This window comes from Hyperolius riggenbachi, chromosome 12 (genome assembly GCF_040937935.1).
Source record: "Hyperolius riggenbachi isolate aHypRig1 chromosome 12, aHypRig1.pri, whole genome shotgun sequence".
Lineage (NCBI taxonomy): Eukaryota > Metazoa > Chordata > Amphibia > Anura > Hyperoliidae > Hyperolius > Hyperolius riggenbachi.
This window is the reverse complement of record NC_090657.1, coordinates 150,433,321-150,454,751: the sequence shown is the minus strand read 5'-3', so window position 1 is coordinate 150,454,751 and position 21,431 is coordinate 150,433,321. Positions and strand designations below refer to the sequence as shown.

At 44.6% G+C, this 21,431-nt stretch overlaps 1 protein-coding gene and 1 long non-coding RNA gene across 16 annotated transcripts in view; one reads left to right on the top strand and one right to left on the bottom strand.

The window, feature by feature from the left end:
* The window catches only part of ZNF385C (zinc finger protein 385C), a 526,232-nt gene that overhangs the window by 403,760 nt on the left and 101,041 nt on the right, over positions 1 to 21,431 (top strand). For all 15 annotated transcript variants that reach the window (XR_011025353.1, XR_011025355.1, XR_011025354.1 and 12 more), the window contains one exon: positions 21,265 to 21,375. Coding sequence is in view for 11 of the 15 variants with exons in the window: in XM_068263763.1 (XP_068119864.1) it covers positions 21,265 to 21,375 (111 nt within the window). In the remaining 4 variants the exon portion in view is untranslated. The remainder of the gene's footprint in view (positions 1 to 21,264; positions 21,376 to 21,431) is intronic.
* LOC137542097 (uncharacterized) lies at positions 1,093 to 21,426 on the bottom strand. Its single transcript, XR_011025359.1, has 4 exons — positions 21,232 to 21,426; positions 17,104 to 17,289; positions 1,311 to 1,458; positions 1,093 to 1,196 (listed from the first exon to the last, which is right to left on the bottom strand). It is a non-coding gene; the product is annotated as an uncharacterized lncRNA (long non-coding RNA).

The following is a 21,431-nucleotide window of genomic DNA, read 5'->3' as shown; positions in this document are numbered from 1 at the left end:
CTCTCAAGAGCAGTATTCCTTTACTGCCTATGATCACCTGCTCAGCAGGTGCACTACTCCAAGTACTACTGTTACACCAAACACTCACATACCTATAGGTGTCCAGAGGTTAGCAATATATCTGTATTATCGGTGATTCTGCAGATCATCAATAATCAGGTATATATCTGCATTCTTGGTGATACTGCAGATCACCAATAATCAGATTCTCTCTGCGTGCTGACACCAATCGTTACAATTAACCTTTTAGAAGATTTTTTTGCTCATCAATATGCAAGAATTTTCAATAGTGGCACCTGTAGGCACGTACCTACTATGCCTAATGTGCGAAAACCTCATTGTACATTCTTAGCACAGCTTTTCATCACAGAATGCATTGTGGAAACACATCCCTCCATCAGGAGGAGTAGGAAAGTAAACCTGTGTTTTGAGAGCCATGAAGGTATATATCGTATATATATCTCTAACGTCTTTGGATAGAAATAATTTTTAAAGACTGACTTTTCCATTAAGCTTTGAAAAAATAGACAAAGAATCAAGTCTTTGTTGGATGACTTTTTCCAATCCATAATGCCAGCATTGTCCTCTCTCCTGGCCTGAGGCTTAAGCGAGATTATCTTATCTCCACTGTGACTGGACTGAGGTTGCCTTTTAAGTCTGATCGTATTTCTTTGCAAAACTATTTAGCCAAGGAGACAGGTGCATCTGTCTTCCAGGCACAAAGCTGCGAGGGTGAGAGGTGTTATCAGGGGCCCAAATTCCATTCAGTGGAGTGAGCCGCATGACAATGTGTGATGATTAATGGGCTGTCTGTAATTCCAAGTTTTCCTCAGCCGCCTATGACAGAGTTACTTATGCTGTGTTTGCGCTGAAAATACCAACAAATAAGTTAATTAACGATAATTCCATGAATTATATAGGATTCTGCCAGTGTATCATTGCTGTTATATGAACTGGGTCTTTGTGAGATGTGGGGTGGACCAAGGAAACCGAGAACCGGAAAGACAGAAAGGGAAAAAACACCAGGAACCAATAGTGCAATATGTATATGCATCAAGATAAATATGGGTAAAATAATACACTCACAGGTTTTGGGTGGCAGGAAATGCAACCACCGATACGGCAGAAGAAAGTCAGCCTCCGCTCAGGTCTGTGAAGTTCCACAGAGGTCGCTCTCTTGGTAGATTGGGTAGTTCCTAGGGATAAGGGCCAAATAGAGGCTTGATAAGTATAAACGTAAAACGGTAAAGGCGCACAAAAGGTATAATACAATTAAAATAATATAAAGAGGAGAGGTATGGTACGCTTACCTGTCCTGTGATGAAGTAGCACATGCAGCAATCAAAACTGGATTGAGATTTTCAAGGGTTTATTGCATAAAAGGTTCATACAACGCATTTCTCGAGTATCTCTCGCTTCATCCAGTAAATAATTAGCCAAAATGTAGCACACTTGAGTCTTTGTATGTTGTTTTCATCAGAGGCCGAATGGTGAATACAGAAGGGAACAATAATGATTCGTTAACCACTTAAAGCGGTTTAAAACCCTGACATAATATTCAATAAAAACATGCTTTCCTACATTTTATATGCCATACGGTTATCATATTTGCATTTGTGCATAAGTATTATTATTCATTTAGAAGTTATAGGTTCCCAAAAGTACAGTTTTTTGCTTTGTGAGCTGACTTTGCATTTTATTAATAATTGGTTTTAATCATTCATGCATTCATTCAGGCAGACATGCTTTGACTCTCTGTCTGTGTTGAGTAGCTTCTCCACAGTCAGAGAATGTGTCACATTCCTCACTTGATACATTTAAGTAAACACAAGATAACATTATCTAAAGTTCGGATGCGTCTGCATTTCACTGCACTGAACTTTCAAGTACTGTGTGTAACCATTCCAATGCTGGTTGCATATAATATGCTGTAAATAATGTTTTAGAGCAAAGATGAAATGCAGGGTTATATTCCGCTTTAACCCTCCTGGCGGTATGAAAAAATCCGCCAGGAGGCAGCGCGGCAGTTTTTTTTCGTTTTTTTTTTTTAAAATCATGTAGCGAGCCCTGGCTCGCTACATGATAGCCGCTGCTCAGTGGCATCCCCCCGCCCGCTTCGATCAGGAAATCCCATTCAAAGAACGTGATTTCCTGGAGGGCTTCCCCCGTCGCCATGGCGACGGGGCGGGATGACGTCACCGACGTCGTGACGTCATTGGGAGTCCCGATCCACCCCTCGCCGCTGTGTATAGCGGCGATCGGGCGCGGGGCGGCGGCGATCAGTGTGCTGGAGCAGCTAGCAAAGTGCTAGCTGCGTCCAGCAAAAAAAAAAATTAAGAAAATCGGCCCAGCAGGGCCGGAGAAAACCTCCTGCGCGGCTTACAGGCAGAACCAGTGAGCTGCGGCGAGAGACGTCGGGTTTGAGTGGCCTCATCGGCGGGAGCAACGGAAACGGCGGATGCACGCTGCGGGTGGTGATTGAAATCTACGCCCTGCCAGCCAGGGGCCCACCAAAACAGGGCGTAGATTTCAATCACCGTAGTCCTAAAGTAGTTAAAGAAAACTTCTACCCAAATCTATTAATTACCTAATCGCCAAGGGGTAAATGTGTAGTTATTGTTGTTAATATCCATAATATTTCAATAGTATTTCTATAGTTCTAACACATTTTACAAAGTACATTGAAAAATAACTTGACCTCACCCAGGAAATAAAAACCTATGGAGCCAGGGCCTTTTGTCATGCTGCCCCTACTCTCTGGAACACCTTGCCCCACCCAATTAAGACAGCGCCAACCCTACAGACATTTAAATCAAAGCTGAAAAGTCACCTGTTTAGTCTGGCATTTATGATCCCATATTTTTCCGCTGTAGCACTTTACTACGTATGTACTGATCTAATGCTAGGTACCCAAAGCAGTTACTTGTCAGATCGATAATTTCCAACATGTCCGATCAGCTCCTGATCAATAACAGGATCTATTTTGTGTAGTACTGATCTGAAAATCGATTCTGTTATTGATCGGGACCAGATCGGGCATGTCAGAAATGATGGTTTCGAAATTATATCATGTGCACTTAGCATTAGACAAGCTTATGTGCTTTGGGTCCTACGGGAGAGAAGTGCTTTACAAAGTTTTCAGATGATGATCTGGTTATAAATACAAATCATGGAGGTCCTCCTCTCCCTTTGATCCACCCTCTCCCATTGTGAACAGAGCAGGGTCATCCAGCGATTACAGTCACTATATAAAGCCGCATCTACACGAGTAGATGCGGCCGCGATGCTCCATATCAATCGAGCCGCTGATGCGGCTCGATTGATAAGATCCGACAGGACGGATCTCCGCACCGCCGATTCCCTGCTCGATCCCCGCGAGGGGACAATGGCAGGGAATCGTGCGGGAGATAAGCGGCGCCGGGGGGACGAGCGGGCACGAGCGGGGAATCGAATGCGGCGCGCGAGCGGGGACGCGGCGGGCACGCGGAAGAGGCGATCCGGCGGCTAATCGAGCCGCCGGATCGCTGCAATGTCCCATGGTGTAGATGGGGCTTAACTTCTTCTCCCACTGACAAATGCTGCAATCAATAATAGAAAGTTCCCCTGCAGGTGGTCACCACCACACTAATGTTGGGTTGGGTACACTTCTGCATCAGTGCCTGAGTGTAGGAATGGCCAATTATATTTTACCTCAGTGGGATTTGATTAGTTCTAGTTCAAGCTTCATAAATGTGCATACAAAATGTGCATAATGCTGCAACAACTTAAAATTATTTGCATCTTACTGGCTACCTGTGTGTGCAAGAACATAATGGACAATATCTGGTGCGGGATGGACCAAGGGAAACCGAGGATCTGAAAAAGAGAACATCAGGAGCCTATAGTGCATTGTGTTTACACACCAATATATAAATATGTGTAACCAACATTAGTGTGATGGTGACCACCTGCAGGGAGAGGGCTTTGTCACTGTAGCAAACTGTAAAAGGTGCCTATCGATTTTCCTTTTCAGTTCCCTTCAGATTTGATTGCTGCTGGGAATTGATTCCCCCAAATATTAGATCAATTGATTTTTGATTGATATGACCAAAAATTGTCCGAAAGTATCAATCAGGCAGGATGAAAAAATGTAGGTCTATCGGGGTTGAAGCAAGAGCATTGGTAGATTTGTTGGTCCATAGCTTTGCACTGTATCAAACAGTGTAACTCTGCAGTTTGATCTATTTTCAATAGATTTTCAATAGATTCCCTGCTGGAATCGATTGGAAATTGGTGTGTGGTAGGAATTGATTACTTCGTAATCAGTTATTTTCAGAAAGGAATTGATCATTTTGGGCCATTGGCTGGAAAGCTATAAGTGTATGGTCAGTTTGAATTGTCATTTATATGATGTAGTCTATACTGACCACATGACCAATTGTTCCACTAGTGCTGCAGCTGAATCTGTAATCTCTGCCTTTATTTAGAGGACAGTGTTGATGTTGAAAACACTTTGAAGCAATATAATAGTTTTCTCCTGTTTCATGGACATTGTATAATTTAGTCTCGGAGTGATACACTTGTTGGAGAAAGAACACTATAATAATAACAGAGATACATAGAGTCATTTGAGCAAACCCCAATGTTATATTATTTTCTGTTTATATTTTGTGCTTTTTTTCCCTTTTATTTTTTTGTAATTCTCTGCTCCATTGACTGGGACAGATCAACTGCTTCCTGGAGCCAAGAAACAAATGATGAGTTGGTAATGGCTTAGTGACTATGTTCATGAATCTTATTTTGAGGACTGCTATCTTTGCGGTAAATGCTTTCATTTGTTGCAGATGTTGGTTGATTGTCTTCTGTGCTGCTATCAGTATATATTCAGTCTTTCCTTTTTGTAGTTGTTTTTGTAGTTTTGTGGTGACCATTGTTTCATTCTAGTCTTGCTCGGTTCTGCTGTTATTTTTGCCTATGTAAAAATCCTTGGATTAGGAGGTTTTATACTGTGGTTGTAGCACTAGTTGCATGATGGGTATAGCACAACAAAAACAAAACTCTTTATCCAGTGCTATATAGTCACCAACACAAGAATAAAATGTACCGGTTGGAAAGCTCAGCTTAAATGACACCTGAAATGAGAGGAATATGGAGGCTGCCATATTTATTTCATTTTAAACAATAGCAGTTGCCTGGCATGCTGCTGATGTTTCACGCATCAGTAGTGTCTGAATCACACACCTGAAACAAGCATGAAACAAGCATGCGGCAAATCCAGTCAAACTTCAGTGAAACATCTGATCTGCATGCTTGTTCAGGGTCTATGCAGTAGCCTCCCTATCATAGGGCGCAGGGGGGCGGGGCGCACCGGGTGTCAGACACCCAGGGGGGTGTCACCACGACCCCCCACAGCAGCACAGCAGGAGGGTGAAAGCAGCGCTAGAAGGAGGGGCAGTGGGGGCAGCGGTGGGGAGGGGGGAAATATTCCCCCCCTCCCTCACCTGGGACCCCTCCTTCTGCCTCTCTGCCCCTCCGTAGCTAACTGTCGGGAAGTGCGGGGCGGCCGGAGGCGTGCTAAGAATTACTCACCTCTTTTCCGCGTTCCAAGCGTGGAGCGCAGCCGCAGCGTCATGTCGTTACAGGTCTCCGCCTTCAATGCCGCCCACTGTGCTTCCTGATTAATGGAAGCACAGTGGGCGGCATTGAAGGCGGAGACCTGTAACGACATGACGCTGCGCTCCACGCTTGGAACGCGGAAATGAGGTGAGTAATTCTTAGCACGCCTCCGGCCACCCCGCACTTCCCGACAGTTAGCTATGGAGGGGGAGAGAGGCAGAAGCAGGGGTCCCAGGTGAGGGGGGGGGGGGATATATCCCCCCCCTCCCCACCGCTGCCCCCACTGCCCCTCCTTCTAGCGCTGCTTTCACCCTCCTGGGGGCAACTATACTAGCTATACTGGGGGCAACTATACTGGCTGGGGGCAACTATACTTGCTATACTGGGGCAACTATACTAGCTATACTTACTGGGGGCAACTATACTAGCTATACTTACTGGGGGCAACTATACTGGCTGGGGGCAACTATACTAGCTATACTGGGGGCAACTATACTAGCTATACTTACTTGGGGCAACTATACTGGCTGGGGGCAACTATACTGGCGGGGGGCAACTACACTAGCTATACTTACTGGGGGCAACTATACTAGCTATACTTACTGGGGGCAACTATACTAGCTATACTTACTGGGGGCAACTATACTAGCAGGGGGCAACTATACTGGCGGGGGGCAACTATACTAGCTATACTGGCTGGGGGCAACTATACTAGCTATACTGGCTGGGGGCAACTATACTAGCTATACTTACTGGGGGCAACTATACTAGCTATACTTACTGGGGTCAACTATACTAGCGGGGGGCAACTATACTAGCTATACTGGCGGGGGGCAACTAAACTAGCTATACTTACTGGGGGCAACTATACTAGCTATACTGGCTGGGGCAACTATACTAGCGGGGGGCAACTATACTAGCTACACTTACTGGGGGCAACTATACTAGCTATACTGGCTGGGGGCAACTATACTAGCTATACTGGCTGGGGGCAACTATACTAGCTATACTGGCTGGGGGCAACTATACTAGCTATACTTACTGGGGGCAACTATACTAGCTATACTTACTGGGGTCAACTATACTAGCGGGGGGCAACTATACTAGCTATACTGGCGGGGGGCAACTAAACTAGCTATACTTACTGGGGGCAACTATACTAGCTATACTGGCTGGGGCAACTATACTGGCGGGGGGCAACTATACTAGCTACACTTACTGGGGGCAACTATACTAGCTATACTGGCTGGGGGCAACTATACTAGCTATACTGGCTGGGGGCAACTATACTAGCTATACTGGCTGGGGGCAACTATACTACCTATACTGGCTGGGGGCAACTATACTAGCTATACTGGCTGGGGGCAACTATACTAGCTATACTTACTGGGGGCAACTATACTAGCTATACTGGCTGGGGGCAACTATACTAGCTATACTGGCTGGGGGCAACTATACTAGCTATACTGGTTGGGGGCAACTATACTAGCTATACTGGCTGGGGGCAACTATACTAGCTATACTTACTGGGGGCAACTATACTAGCTATACTGGCTGGGGGAAACTATACTAGCTATACTGGGGGCCACTATACTGGGGGCCACTATACTAGCTGTACTGGGGCCTACTATACTACCTACACTGGCTCCTGGCGCTACCTAAACTAGAGGGCACCTCTCACTACCTAAACTATCTAGGCCAGCCAACCCAACATACATAGCTATACTTACTTGGGGCAACTATACTGGCTGGGGGCAACTATACTGGCGGGGGGCAACTACACTAGCTATACTTACTGGGGGCAACTATACTAGCTATACTTACTGGGGGCAACTATACTAGCTATACTTACTGGGGGCAACTATACTAGCAGGGGGCAACTATACTGGCGGGGGGAAACTATACTAGCTATACTGGCTGGGGGCAACTATACTAGCTATACTGGCTGGGGGCAACTATACTGGCTGGGGGCAACTATACTAGCTATACTGGGGGCAACTATACTAGCTATACTTACTTGGGGCAACTATACTGGCTGGGGGCAACTATACTGGCGGGGGGCAACTACACTAGCTATACTTACTGGGGGCAACTATACTAGCTATACTTACTGGGGGCAACTATACTAGCTATACTTACTGGGGGCAACTATACTAGCAGGGGGCAACTATACTGGCGGGGGGCAACTATACTAGCTATACTGGCTGGGGGCAACTATACTAGCTATACTGGCTGGGGGCAACTATACTAGCTATACTTACTGGGGGCAACTATACTAGCTATACTTACTGGGGGCAACTATACTGGCTGGGGGCAACTATACTAGCTATACTGGGGGCAACTATACTAGCTATACTTACTTGGGGCAACTATACTGGCTGGGGGCAACTATACTGGCGGGGGGCAACTACACTAGCTATACTTACTGGGGGCAACTATACTAGCTATACTTACTGGGGGCAACTATACTAGCTATACTTACTGGGGGCAACTATACTAGCAGGGGGCAACTATACTGGCGGGGGGCAACTATACTAGCTATACTGGCTGGGGGCAACTATACTAGCTATACTGGCTGGGGGCAACTATACTAGCTATACTTACTGGGGGCAACTATACTAGCTATACTTACTGGGGTCAACTATACTAGCGGGGGGCAACTATACTAGCTATACTGGCGGGGGGCAACTAAACTAGCTATACTTACTGGGGGCAACTATACTAGCTATACTGGCTGGGGCAACTATACTAGCGGGGGGCAACTATACTAGCTACACTTACTGGGGGCAACTATACTAGCTATACTGGCTGGGGGCAACTATACTAGCTATACTGGCTGGGGGCAACTATACTAGCTATACTGGCTGGGGGCAACTATACTAGCTATACTTACTGGGGGCAACTATACTAGCTATACTTACTGGGGTCAACTATACTAGCGGGGGGCAACTATACTAGCTATACTGGCGGGGGGCAACTAAACTAGCTATACTTACTGGGGGCAACTATACTAGCTATACTGGCTGGGGCAACTATACTGGCGGGGGGCAACTATACTAGCTACACTTACTGGGGGCAACTATACTAGCTATACTGGCTGGGGGCAACTATACTAGCTATACTGGCTGGGGGCAACTATACTAGCTATACTGGCTGGGGGCAACTATACTACCTATACTGGCTGGGGGCAACTATACTAGCTATACTGGCTGGGGGCAACTATACTAGCTATACTTACTGGGGGCAACTATACTAGCTATACTGGCTGGGGGCAACTATACTAGCTATACTGGCTGGGGGCAACTATACTAGCTATACTGGTTGGGGGCAACTATACTAGCTATACTGGCTGGGGGCAACTATACTAGCTATACTTACTGGGGGCAACTATACTAGCTATACTGGCTGGGGGAAACTATACTAGCTATACTGGGGGCCACTATACTGGGGGCCACTATACTAGCTGTACTGGGGCCTACTATACTACCTACACTGGCTCCTGGCGCTACCTAAACTAGGGGGCACCTCTCACTACCTAAACTATCTAGGCCAGCCAACCCAACATACATAGCTATACTTACTTGGGGCAACTATACTGGCTGGGGGCAACTATACTGGCGGGGGGCAACTACACTAGCTATACTTACTGGGGGCAACTATACTAGCTATACTTACTGGGGGCAACTATACTAGCTATACTTACTGGGGGCAACTATACTAGCAGGGGGCAACTATACTGGCGGGGGGAAACTATACTAGCTATACTGGCTGGGGGCAACTATACTAGCTATACTGGCTGGGGCAACTATACTAGCGGGGGGCAACTATACTAGCTACACTTACTGGGGGCAACTATACTAGCTATACTGGCTGGGGGCAACTATACTAGCTATACTGGCTGGGGGCAACTATACTAGCTATACTGGCTGGGGGCAACTATACTAGCTATACTTACTGGGGGCAACTATACTAGCTATACTTACTGAGGTCAACTATACTAGCGGGGGGAAACTATACTAGCTATACTGGCGGGGGGCAACTAAACTAGCTATACTTACTGGGGGCAACTATACTAGCTATACTGGCTGGGGCAACTATACTGGCGGGGGGCAACTATACTAGCTACACTTACTGGGGGCAACTATACTAGCTATACTGGCTGGGGGCAACTATACTAGCTATACTGGCTGGGGGCAACTATACTAGCTATACTGGCTGGGGGCAACTATACTAGCTATACTGGCTGGGGGCAACTATACTAGCTATACTTACTGGGGGCAACTATACTAGCTATACTGGCTGGGGGCAACTATACTAGCTATACTGGCTGGGGGCAACTATACTAGCTATACTGGCTGGGGGCAACTATACTAGCTATACTGGCTGGGGGCAGCTATACTAGCTATACTGGTTGGGGGCAACTATACTAGCTATACTGGCTGGGGGCAACTATACTAGCTATACTTACTGGGGGCAACTATACTAGCTATACTGGCTGGGGGAAACTATACTAGCTATACTGGGGGCCACTATACTGGGGGCCACTATACTAGCTGTACTGGGGCCTACTGTACTACCTACACTGGCTCCTGGCGCTACCTAAACTAGGGGGCACCTCTCACTACCTAAACTATCTAGGCCAGCCAACCCAACATCACCACCAGCCAACCAGCCCAGAATCGCTGGCAAAAAGGCCACAGCATCACCCCCAGTCAGGCCAGCATTTACTTTAACCAGCCAGGCACAGCCCAGCATCACCGCCAGCCAGCCCAGCCACAGCATCACCGCCAGCCAGCCCAGCCACAGCATCACCTCCAGCCAGCCCAGCCACAGCATCACCTCTAGCCAGCCCAGCCACAGCATCACCGCCAGTCAGGCCACAGCATCACCGCCAGTCAGGCCACAGCATCACCGCCAGTCAGGCCACAGCATCACCACCAGCCAGGCCACAGCATCACTGCCAGGCCTTTCAGTTCACACAGTATTGCCAGCCAGGCACAGCAGCCAGTAGAGGAGAATTCAGAAGCTAGGTGAGAGGTGTCTACCATATTAAGGGGGCATTCTGCCCATTTATGTGAAATGCTGTCTATTTATGTGCCTTATGACTGCTGAATTTGTCTTGTTGGTGGCCTAATGATTGCTGAATTTGTCTTGTTGGTGGCCTCATGATTGCTGAATTTGTCTTGTTGGGGGCCTCATGATTTGTTGGGTGCCTCAAGATTTCTGAATTTGTCTTGTTGGGGGCCTCATGATTGCTGAATTTGACTTGTTGGGGGCCTCATGATTGCTGAATTTATCTTGAATTTGTCTTCAATAGCCTTAAACCTACTTTTTTAGCTTTTTAAAACAGAAAATTAATACTGGGGAGAGGGAGTTTCTAAAACAATACATTTTTCAGGAGTAGGATGGATGAAATTGTTTATCTTCACAGTTTATTTTCAACTTGGATTTTCCATAATGTTCACGTATGAGTTAAAATGTTTGTATTTAGTTTAAATTGCTGTTGCCACTTTGCGATAGATAAGTGACTTTTGGGTTGCAGTTTGGGCACTCGGCCTCCAAAAGGTTCGCCACCACTGTCCTAATCTAATGTCCCACCATTGGTAAGTTCATGTAAATTTGTCTCCACCCGTGACCGCACCCACATTTTGGTCCATGACCACACCCATTTTTCAGCGCAGCCGCACAATGTAGCCCCATTTTTCGACTAAACGCGCCGCACGTTGTCTTCCTGATTGGGGGGGGGGGGGTGTCTGTGGATAATCAGCACCGGGTGCCAAATACCCTAGGTACGCCACTGGGTCTATGGCTAAAAAAATTAGAGGCAGAGGATCAGCAGGGCAGCCAAGCAATTTGCATTGTTTAAAAGGAAGTCAATATGTCAGCTTCCATATCACTCACACTTCAGGTGTCCTTTAATGGAAAGACACGTTATCCATATGGTTTGTTCTTGGATGTTAGACAAGAAATCTTTCCCACCAATGTGTTTTCTTTGGTTACAACGGTATCCACCTGTGTGGTTCCGCTGGTCACAAAGGGATCCACCAATGGATCGCTCAGTTTCCCTGCCACCAGGGTCCACTGTAAAGCAGACAGGCCATTAGGCTTGTCCTGCCCATTGCAAAGGCCCAAGAACAAATCACTATTTGGGTGACCAGATTATTCTCCACTCAAGAGAAAGTTACTGTATCTTCCTCTGGTGCCAGAACAACCTTCTATCCTCTCTAAGGTCAGAAACTTTAGCAACATTGATGCACTTAAACTGAAGATTTGAAACCTTAACCAGAAATCTGACTGTTGTTAAAGGGAATCTGAAGTGAATACAAACAGTAATATTTATATATTTATTTTTTGTATTTAGAAAGTGCCAACATATCAGGCAGCGCTGGACATTAGTTAAGGTTACAGACAATATTTATGGGTGACGTGCAAGAAATACATGCAAACCAGATCACGCAGCACAGTATGAGTACAAGGTAATGCTTAGTCAGTCACTGGACACTGGATGGGAGCATGGAGATTAGGCAAGTCGAGTTCACTCAAGAGTTCACTCAGATCCATAGGATGGGTGTACAGTGATGGAGGTGCATGAACAGGTAGGAGACACAAGGAAGAGTACCCTGCTGAAGGCTTACAATCTAGAGCGAGAGGTAGGGACGAAAGGTAGGGGGCCAGAGTTCAGCTGTGGGTTTAGAGCACTAGTGAGGGGTGCTAGGCCAGAGTGAAAAGATGTGTTTTGAGGGCCTTCTTGAAGATGTTGAAGGAGGGGGCAACCCTAATGGGGGGAGGTAGGGAGTTCCATCTTGAGAAGTCCTAGAGGCGTGCATGGGACTGAGTGATGTGGGGGGGTCAGGTGAAGTTCATTGGAGGAGCAAAGTGAACCTTATTGAGCATCTGGGAGGGCAACCTCAAACTGAAGGTGGAGAAGCACAAGGTCTCGAACATCCACCTGCTTTCAGATGTCATCATGGAGGAGTGGAAGAGGGTTCCACAGACAACCTGTGAAGCGCTAGTGGACTGCCTTAGCCCAAGAGCTAAGGCAGTGCCTGAAAATAATGCGGAGCACACAAAATATTGACACTTTGGGCAGAATTTTGACATTCTTCACTTTGGTTTATACTCACTTTTGTGGACAGCCGTTTAGACATTAATGGATGTATGTTGAGTTATTTTGATGGGACAGCAAATTTACACCATTATACAAACTGTACATTGACTGCTTTACATTGTATCAAAGTGTCATATCTTCAGTGTTGTCCCATGAAAGCATAGTTAGTTAATTAAAATGTGACATAGCAAGACATTAGGATGCTTGCAGCCTTTTGCTGCTGCTGGGATTTTCCCCAATGACCAGGTCATCACTGCTGACAGGCTCCCTGCGTCATTCCTCCAGAACAAGTATGCAGACCCAGTTTTCTGACTGTAAAGTGCTGACAACAGCTTACATTTTCTGCATGCTTGCTGCAGGTGTGACTGAAACTGTCACAGCCAAAAAATCAGCATGACAGTTGTGCAATTAGCATCTTGGAGAATGGGGTCAGCAATGCCAACTGTCATTATAGGTCCACTATAATGCTTCAACTTTACAGCAGTAGTTTCACATATCTTCCATCAATTTAATACAATTTCCAGGAACACTTTGCCCATAAAGCCAGGCAAGTCCGTGTATCTGACCCTGTCATCTCCAGTGGTCTCACAGAACTATTAATCACTATCATATCAAATGAGGACACGTTTATGGAACAGAGATTGCATTTTAAAGGAGACATATCAAGAAAGACATATAATCTAATATTACATTAGCAAGAAACATTAAATGCAGAGATGGCAAGATTTGAATAATTGTGTAGTTATATAACAGTGATATTTTTTTGCAGCACTGTACATAGCACACGGAATCATTCATGCCACTATCAAATGAGCTTACAGTCTAAGGTCTCTGTCACAGTATAGGGCAATTTTGGGGCAAGTCTATTAACCTACCAGTATGTTTTTGGGATGTGGGGTGAAACAACAGTACTCAAAATAAACCCACACAAACAACAAAGCAATAACATACAACTCCATACAAATATCCAGGGAAGCTGTGCTGAATTTACACTTTAACCCCTTTACATTTTAGGATGTAAATTACATGTCCTAATTAGTACTCCAGTGCATTCCAGGATGTGAAAGTCACGTCCTGCACTAAAAATCGGTTGCCGTACGCCCCTGTCATCACTGCTCCTGCACGTGCGTGCAGCAATCATTCATGAAAACATGAAAGAAATAGTAAAGTGTTAACTCCTACCTTAAAAATTAACCCCTTGTGTCACATATACTTTGCTTTAAAATTTGCGAACACGTAATGGCGGATGCAATTGCTAGGGCAACAGTTCAAGGACCCAACACTTTACAGATTCATCTCTGTGCTGTTGCCTAGCACAGTGTTTCCCAACCTTTTTGAGCCCGGGGAACACTATCGCGACCAAACTTTTCTCTGGGGCACCCTGGGGGCGTGGTTGGGGGCGTGGTTAGTGGCGGCGGCAGCACCCCCCTTTCCCCAATTTTGAGTATAGTTACCCCCAATAGTTAGTATAGTAGTTACCCCAGTACAGCAAATACAGTTAGCCCAGTATAGCAAGTATAGTTACCACAGTACAGCAAGTACAGTTAGCCCAGTATAGCAAGTATAGTTACCACAGTACAGCAAGTACAGTTAGCCCAGTATAGCAAGTATAGTTACCACAGTATAGCAAGTACAGTTAGCCCAGTGTAGCCAGCAGTTAGTCCAGTGTAGCTGCTAACTGCTGGCAGTGTACTTGCTACTCTGGGCTAACTATGTAGCCCGGCCTGCCGCCGTCCTGTAGGTCGGATGTGGAAGGTGTCACAGAGGGGACCGGGGGAGTCTCATGGGAGCGCGTGCGGGACCCGTCCTGAGGCCTAACACCGTGTGCTGTCACACAACTAACTGCTGTGCCAACCCCACTTACGCTTTCCGTCCTCCAATTTGACTCTCACCTGCGCCGCATCAGCCAATAGGAGAGCCAGGAGGCGGAACTAGGCAAATGTAGTTTCCATGTTACGGCGAGCCCGATATGTGCGTTGGCGTCCACTCAGCGCTGCCTGCTAATACTGTGCACGCACACTGTGCACGCATTGCCTGCCACCTTCCCACATACTTATGACGTCACCTCGCCTCCTGTCACGGCACACCTGATAACCTCCCACGGAACACCAGTGTGCCGCGGCACACTGGTTGGGAAACACTGGCCTAGCAATGTATCTGTACAGTACTGGGGCCCCCAAACTGTGTGCCTTACCGATCATATCCAATCACTACAGACGCACAGGCTGGTAATAATGGTACACTCCATTTACAACTAGTGATTAAATATGACATGTACAGTATGTTATTTTAACTGGGAGAAGCCAAATAAAATATTTTGAGGTATTTTATAGCTGTGGCACTTGTAATGCGAAGGTTACAAAGGGTAAAATAAGGGAAAAAAAATTCTGCATTTACTTCTAATTTTTCGCTACAAAATGCCTATAAAATGAAACAATTCTTGGAAACAAATATTAACCTAAAAAAGCCTAGATTGTTCTAAAAAAAAAAAATATATATATGTACAGTATCTCATTGATAGCATAATTATTAAAAAGGGTATTGCTGTTATGCAGCTGCAATACCAAAATTGTCATTGCCACCTCATCCCTTTAAATACTGACACATATGAATTATACAGGTTCTGGGGCTACTCACACATATTCAGTGTCTAAACTGCATTTAACTAGCCACAAGGCATCTATAATTCATATGCGCCGGTATTTAAAGGGATGAGGTGGCAACTCTACTTAAAGAGACCCTGAGCAGTACAAAAAAGAAAATCTGGACTTACCTGGGACTTCCTCCAGCACTCCCCCCCCCCCCCCACACACACACACAAGGCACCCTCTTAGTCTCTTCCATGGTCCCGCTAGCTGCTCCAATAATCCGGCGACTTCGGCGGTTCACTTAAGACTGAACCGTGCTTACAGAGTGATGATGCGCACACGCGACTTCAGCCGAAGTCACCAGATTACCAGTGCCGCCAGCAAGACCATGAAAGGGACCAACAGGATGCCAGAGGAGCTCACGGGCTACAGGGGGCTGGAGGAAGCCCCAGGTAAGTCCAGATTTTCTTTTTTTTTATACTGTTAAGGGTTCCTTTAAGGGGTAAAAACCCAGGAATGCAAAGTGGTTAAATTACATTATTCTATCTGCATCTTGAAGTAACAGACAAGCTTACCACAGTATGTTTCCACTGAATTCTTTCCCAAAGGTGATTTCTGATTCCTGTTTATTTTATGACTACATTAGTATCTCCTTATCAGTTTGACGTGTGTATGTTCAGTTTTGTGTCCTATTTGAAAAAGTCTATTCTAGTAAAATGTAAACTTTACTTTGGCTGATGGTTGCTGCATGATGTCTTTTGGTGGCTATTGTCACTGCAATTCTCAATAGGGGCTATTGTTACTGCTTTTGTCATGGGGGGGGGGCATAGGTTTGTTGCATTTGTCACTTTGAAGCTATTGTCACTACATTTGTCATTGTTAGGTTCATGGTTGCTGTATTTGTCTTTTTGGGCTATTGTTACTGCGTTTGACATTTTGGGGGCCTCATGATTGCTGAGCAGTAGGTTAAAACGTGCATAAAAATAAATATACCTGTACACATTTTTAAGCTGTAAATGTAATTTATATGCAGAGGTTCCTAAGATCTTAAACGTTTCCGAAAGGTTCCTCAAGACAAAGAAGGTTGAGAAAGGCTGATTTAACTTGGGAGTCAGACTCTGTAACACTACACATGCCTACCAGGGTGACCTCCTAAGCGCACCCCAAGTGGCTGCAAATCTCCTTAGCTACCCCAAGCACATTCAGTCTGTAAAACAAAGTGCACTACAAATATTAGCATTTCATAGGATATCTGTTTTTTAATGAAAATTAGAAACATGCTTTGGCAAACCTGATAAGAGTGAACAAGGTTATGTTTTTCTCTTGCACTGTTCAGTTGTTCCACATTGTGCTCCACCCACACAAGCTCTAAACTGGTCTATGTAGACTACATCAAGCTTCTGGCCAGGTTCTGCTTCGGCCATTATAGCATAGTTTGTACATGACCATACACTACACAAGGAGGAAGGGCTTCATCTGTGCAAGTCTGCTCACAATGATTATCTGCAGTTATGTATGTCCAGCCATAGACACCTTTATTGTACAGCAGGGTAACACAGAACAGGCAATAACTGACTGTACAATCAGTGTACTACGTACACCTGTGTTTAATTTGCTCACTACAAGGTCCCTTTAACAGTGGGTTTGGTGGTTCTATACAACCTAAAATACTCAGTAGCTCAAAGAGTGTGTAACTCTAGAGATGCTCCTCTTCTGATGTTTCTGGAAATTCCTCAATGTTCTGCAGTGGTATTATATGGGCTTCTCCCCTCTGACAACCCTCAGAATTTAAAGGCCTTAATGATGTACTACCTGAAAATCTGAGATGCTGTTAAACACTCCAGTAGCCTTATTTCTCCCTCTCCTTCCTGTTACTTTCAGTCCTCTGTTCCCTGTAGATCACCTTTAAAAACTCAGATTTGTTGTCTTGACGGGTACATTATCAGTTCAGTTATGTTAATGACTTTTTGATTCGGAACAGTTAGATCACATGGTGCACTATAAGAAAGAGGTAATTGTTTACTAAAAGGTTTACATGATTTACATGTTACTCCTTGAACATGCATGTTCACTTAATACTCAGGTTTCATAACCACAAATCATGGTGCCCTCCCACTAAACTTTGACAGGGTCTCCTTCCTTACATTTCAAATCATGGCTCCCATTACCAGCTGTAGGGCCTGCTCGCCTGGTGATTACACTGCTGCTTATGCAGATCTAGAACTCAGTGACTGGTTGCTCTGTTAACATTTACATTTTGGAAAATACAGTGCTTTCTTACTGGTATTTAGAGCCAGCTAGACTGGCACACATGGATGACGATAGCAGATCTTTTAGAGAATGTGGGAGCAAGGAACACATGCCTCATAAATGGTGGTGGTATCCAAGGGTTGTACGGTTTTGGTTGAGAGTCTTTGGCCTTATTTGTCGTTTATTCATCGTCATGGGCCTTGATTCATTAAGTTAAAGCTAAGCTAAATTAAATTAATTAATGCTAAAGCAGCACAGCTTAAAGAGGCACTTAAGTGTAAAAAAAAAAAAAAGTTTTACTCACCTGGGGCTTCCCTCAGCCCCCTGCAGCCGATCGGTGCCCTCGCCGTGTCTCTCCAATCCTCCCGCCGGCAACCACTTCCGGTTTCACCGTCAGGACCCGACAGGCTGGGAACGCGAGTGATTCTTTCATTCCCAGCCACAATATCGCCCCCTATACTGCTATTGCGGCAAGAAAGGCCGCAATAGCAGCATAGGGGGAGATATTGTGGCTGGGAACGCGAAGAATCACTCGCGTTCCCAGCCTGTCGGGTCCTGACGGCGAAACCGGAAGTGGTCGCCGGCGGGGACGGGAGGATTGGAGAGACACGGCGAGGGCACCGATCGGCTGCAGGGGGCTGAGGGAAGCCTCAGGTGAGTAAAACTTTTTTTTTTTTTACACTTAAGGTTCACTTTAATGTGAGGGAGCGCTCTTTAAAATTAAGAAGCAACCACTATGCATGCCTTACATAGCAGCGCTCGTTGCTAAGTAAGAAGTGTGCCTTCCTTAGTTACGCACGTTGCTTACATAGTAATGCGCGTAAGTTTCAATGTGGGTGGCTCTGTGAAGTATCACGACCGCGATACTTCACTAGCAGCCGCTACTATGTTAATTAACATACCGGTAGTATTAGCCACAAGTGAAGTATCACAAGGTCCCTAGCAATGTTCTAGCTAATTTTGCTAAATCATGGATGTGTGTAGATTTCCCTGTCAATTATAGCACAACTACCCTAATCGGGGGAGCTATTGCTGTGTGCATTTATCAGAATTTGGAACACAATTTATTACACAGCAAGCCTACATGTGCTCCAATAAAACTTTATTAGTGCAAAGTTGGCATTAAATGACAGCTCAAAAATCCTATGTTAGAATATATTTAAAAACTGACAAGGGAAGGAGTGCTCCCACCCTTGTCAGTTTTTAAATATGTTTTAACATGGGATTTTTGAGCTGTCATTTAATAACAATTTTGTAACAATAAAGTTTATTTAAAGAACAACTATCAAAGAAACTGTCCTTCTGTAAACCCCACATACCTGTAGAGTTTTTAGCCAGCAACAATAGAAAGCTTTTCAGAAGTCTCTCATCACAGCCTGTATAAAAATGCCTTGTTTACCAGCTGTTTGTAACACTTTGTGTCAGCGTCAGGCTAGAGGCTAGACAGAGCTATACCATGTAGATAGGTTCCACTTCTTTGTCACTATTCACAGAGGAATGATTTACTGTTTGTTTCTGCCCTGCTTACACACACACTGCATTTTTAACAGATCATATGAGAACAGCTTAGGGATTTGTCAGCTACAAAGAACGGATCTGAAGAGGACCTGTATTCTACTCCTGTTCTTGCAAGCTTCTCTCCACCCCCCCCCCCCCACACACACACACACACACACACAATTCAGAATGAGCTTTTCCTGTCTGTAGACGGTTTACTTTACACCACGAGGCAGAGAGAGAGAGGGACACACGCACAGGATCAGACACACAGAACTGCAGCTGATGAGTTATTTACACACCTATTTGAAACTCTGTTTCTGCTTCCTATCATTCTGAACACATTTTACTCACAGTATTACAGACAGTGAAGATTGTTTCAGTATGCTGGATGTGCTGGGCACAGTCCTCCTTAATAATACCCACAGTGAAAACTGTTCTCTGTAAATGTCAAATTTTCTTCACATAAAACATGAAAAGATGAAAAAAAAGCCTTTGTTTTGCTATTTGCTAGTAATTACTGGAAATATGTGTCATTTAGAATTTTAGTGAAGTTTGATAGTTGTCCTTTAAGCACATGTAGAGTTACTGTGTAATAAATTGTGTTCCAAATTCTAGCTAATTTTGTTTTACTAGTGTTAGTTTTTTGGGAAAAGCAGTTGTGTCTTTCTTGATAGTTTTGCTTGGTACACATAATGCAATTTTTCATCAGATTGACAGACGAATCTATTGTTTTCCACAGGTCTGATTGTTTTTCTGATCAATTTTCTGTTCACTTCTATAAAAAAAAAGATCGGAAATAAAATCAAACCTGTCGGAAATAATCGATTCGACCATCAATCTGATAGAAAATTGCATTGTGTGTACCAGGCATTAGGGCTTGATTGGACAGATTTATGGTGTATGAGAAGCCCACTAGCATGCTCAATGCCTTACATGCAAAGCTTGTGAAGATTTTGGATCCATGGATAAAGTATGACCATCCTTCATTAGAAGTTGCTAGAATCCATGACCTTGAGGGTTACACAAGATCTGCAAGTGTGGGGGGATCGGCTTAGACTTGTGCCTGTGCTTCTTTTCCTGCATTTCCTTTTTCTTTCCTTCTTTCATCTTCTTTTTTTTGGGGGGTGGGGGAGGGTTGTCTTAAAGGAGAACTGTAGTGAGAGGTATATGGAGGCACCATTATTAATTTCCTTTTAAGCAATACCAGTTGCCTGGCAGACCTGCTGAGCTATTTGCCTGCAATAGTGTGATTCACACCAAAAACATGCATGCAGCTAATCTTGTCAGATCTGACAAAAATGTCAGAAACACCTGATCTGCTGAATTCTTGTTCAGGGTTTAGGGCTAAAAGTATTGGAGGCAGAGGATCTGCAGGTTAGCCAGGCAACTGGTATTGCTTAAAAGGAAATCAATATGGCAGCCTACTTATACCTCTCACTACAGTTCTCCTTTAAGACCACAGTTTGGTGGGCCCTTATCTGTCCTTTTGGGCCCATTCACACTAGAAATCGCTAACCGCTAATGCAAAACGCTGAGCGTTTTTCTGGCGTTTTTTCCTAGCGATTTTTCACTGTATAGAGAGCATTTTTCCAGCGATTAGCGTTTTGCGATTTCTAGTTCAATTCAAATACTTTTATTGAATCGCTAATCGCTCCAGAATCGCTCAGAAAACGCTGCATGCAACGAGTTTGCGTTTCAGCAAATCCCTAAACGCTTAGATGAGAACACTTCCATACACTTTCATTGTGCACACGTTTTTCAAATCGCTAGCGATTTTTAGCAAAGCTGAAATCGCTCTGAAAATGCACAAGTGTGAATGGGCCCTTTCTGTTTTTCAATAGAGTAGTACAGAGTTTTTTATACTTGGCTGTAGTACTGTGATATACTTGAAAACCTATAAAAACTTTGAAACTGGAAAGGCAAGAATACTTTGGCATGTGTAACTCATCTACTTTACACAGTTATCTTTAAAGGCCTTGAAAATAATAGAGGCATTATTTTTAATCATGATAATACTATGGAAAGTATATTAGACATGTAATTTTTCTAGACATTTAATTTACTACCCCAATAAAATGTGCCACTCTGTGTCATTAAAAGAAAAAGAAAAAGGTAAGAAAGAAACGGATGTATATTGTAAGATATAACCAGTCCACATTACAGACTGCAGCACGTGAAAAGTCCTGTTACCTCTGTGAAACTTGTCTCTTCTCTCTTTTGCAGATGGACCCAGTCCAGAAAGCAGTCATTAATCACACCTTTGGTGGGCCCTCTCATCCGAAAAGGAAGCCGTTTATATCTTGCAATGTCTGTCATCTCAGATTCAACTCTTTGGTAAGGATTATATAGTACAGCGATGATGTACTTGTAGATCTTAAACAGAGCCATTC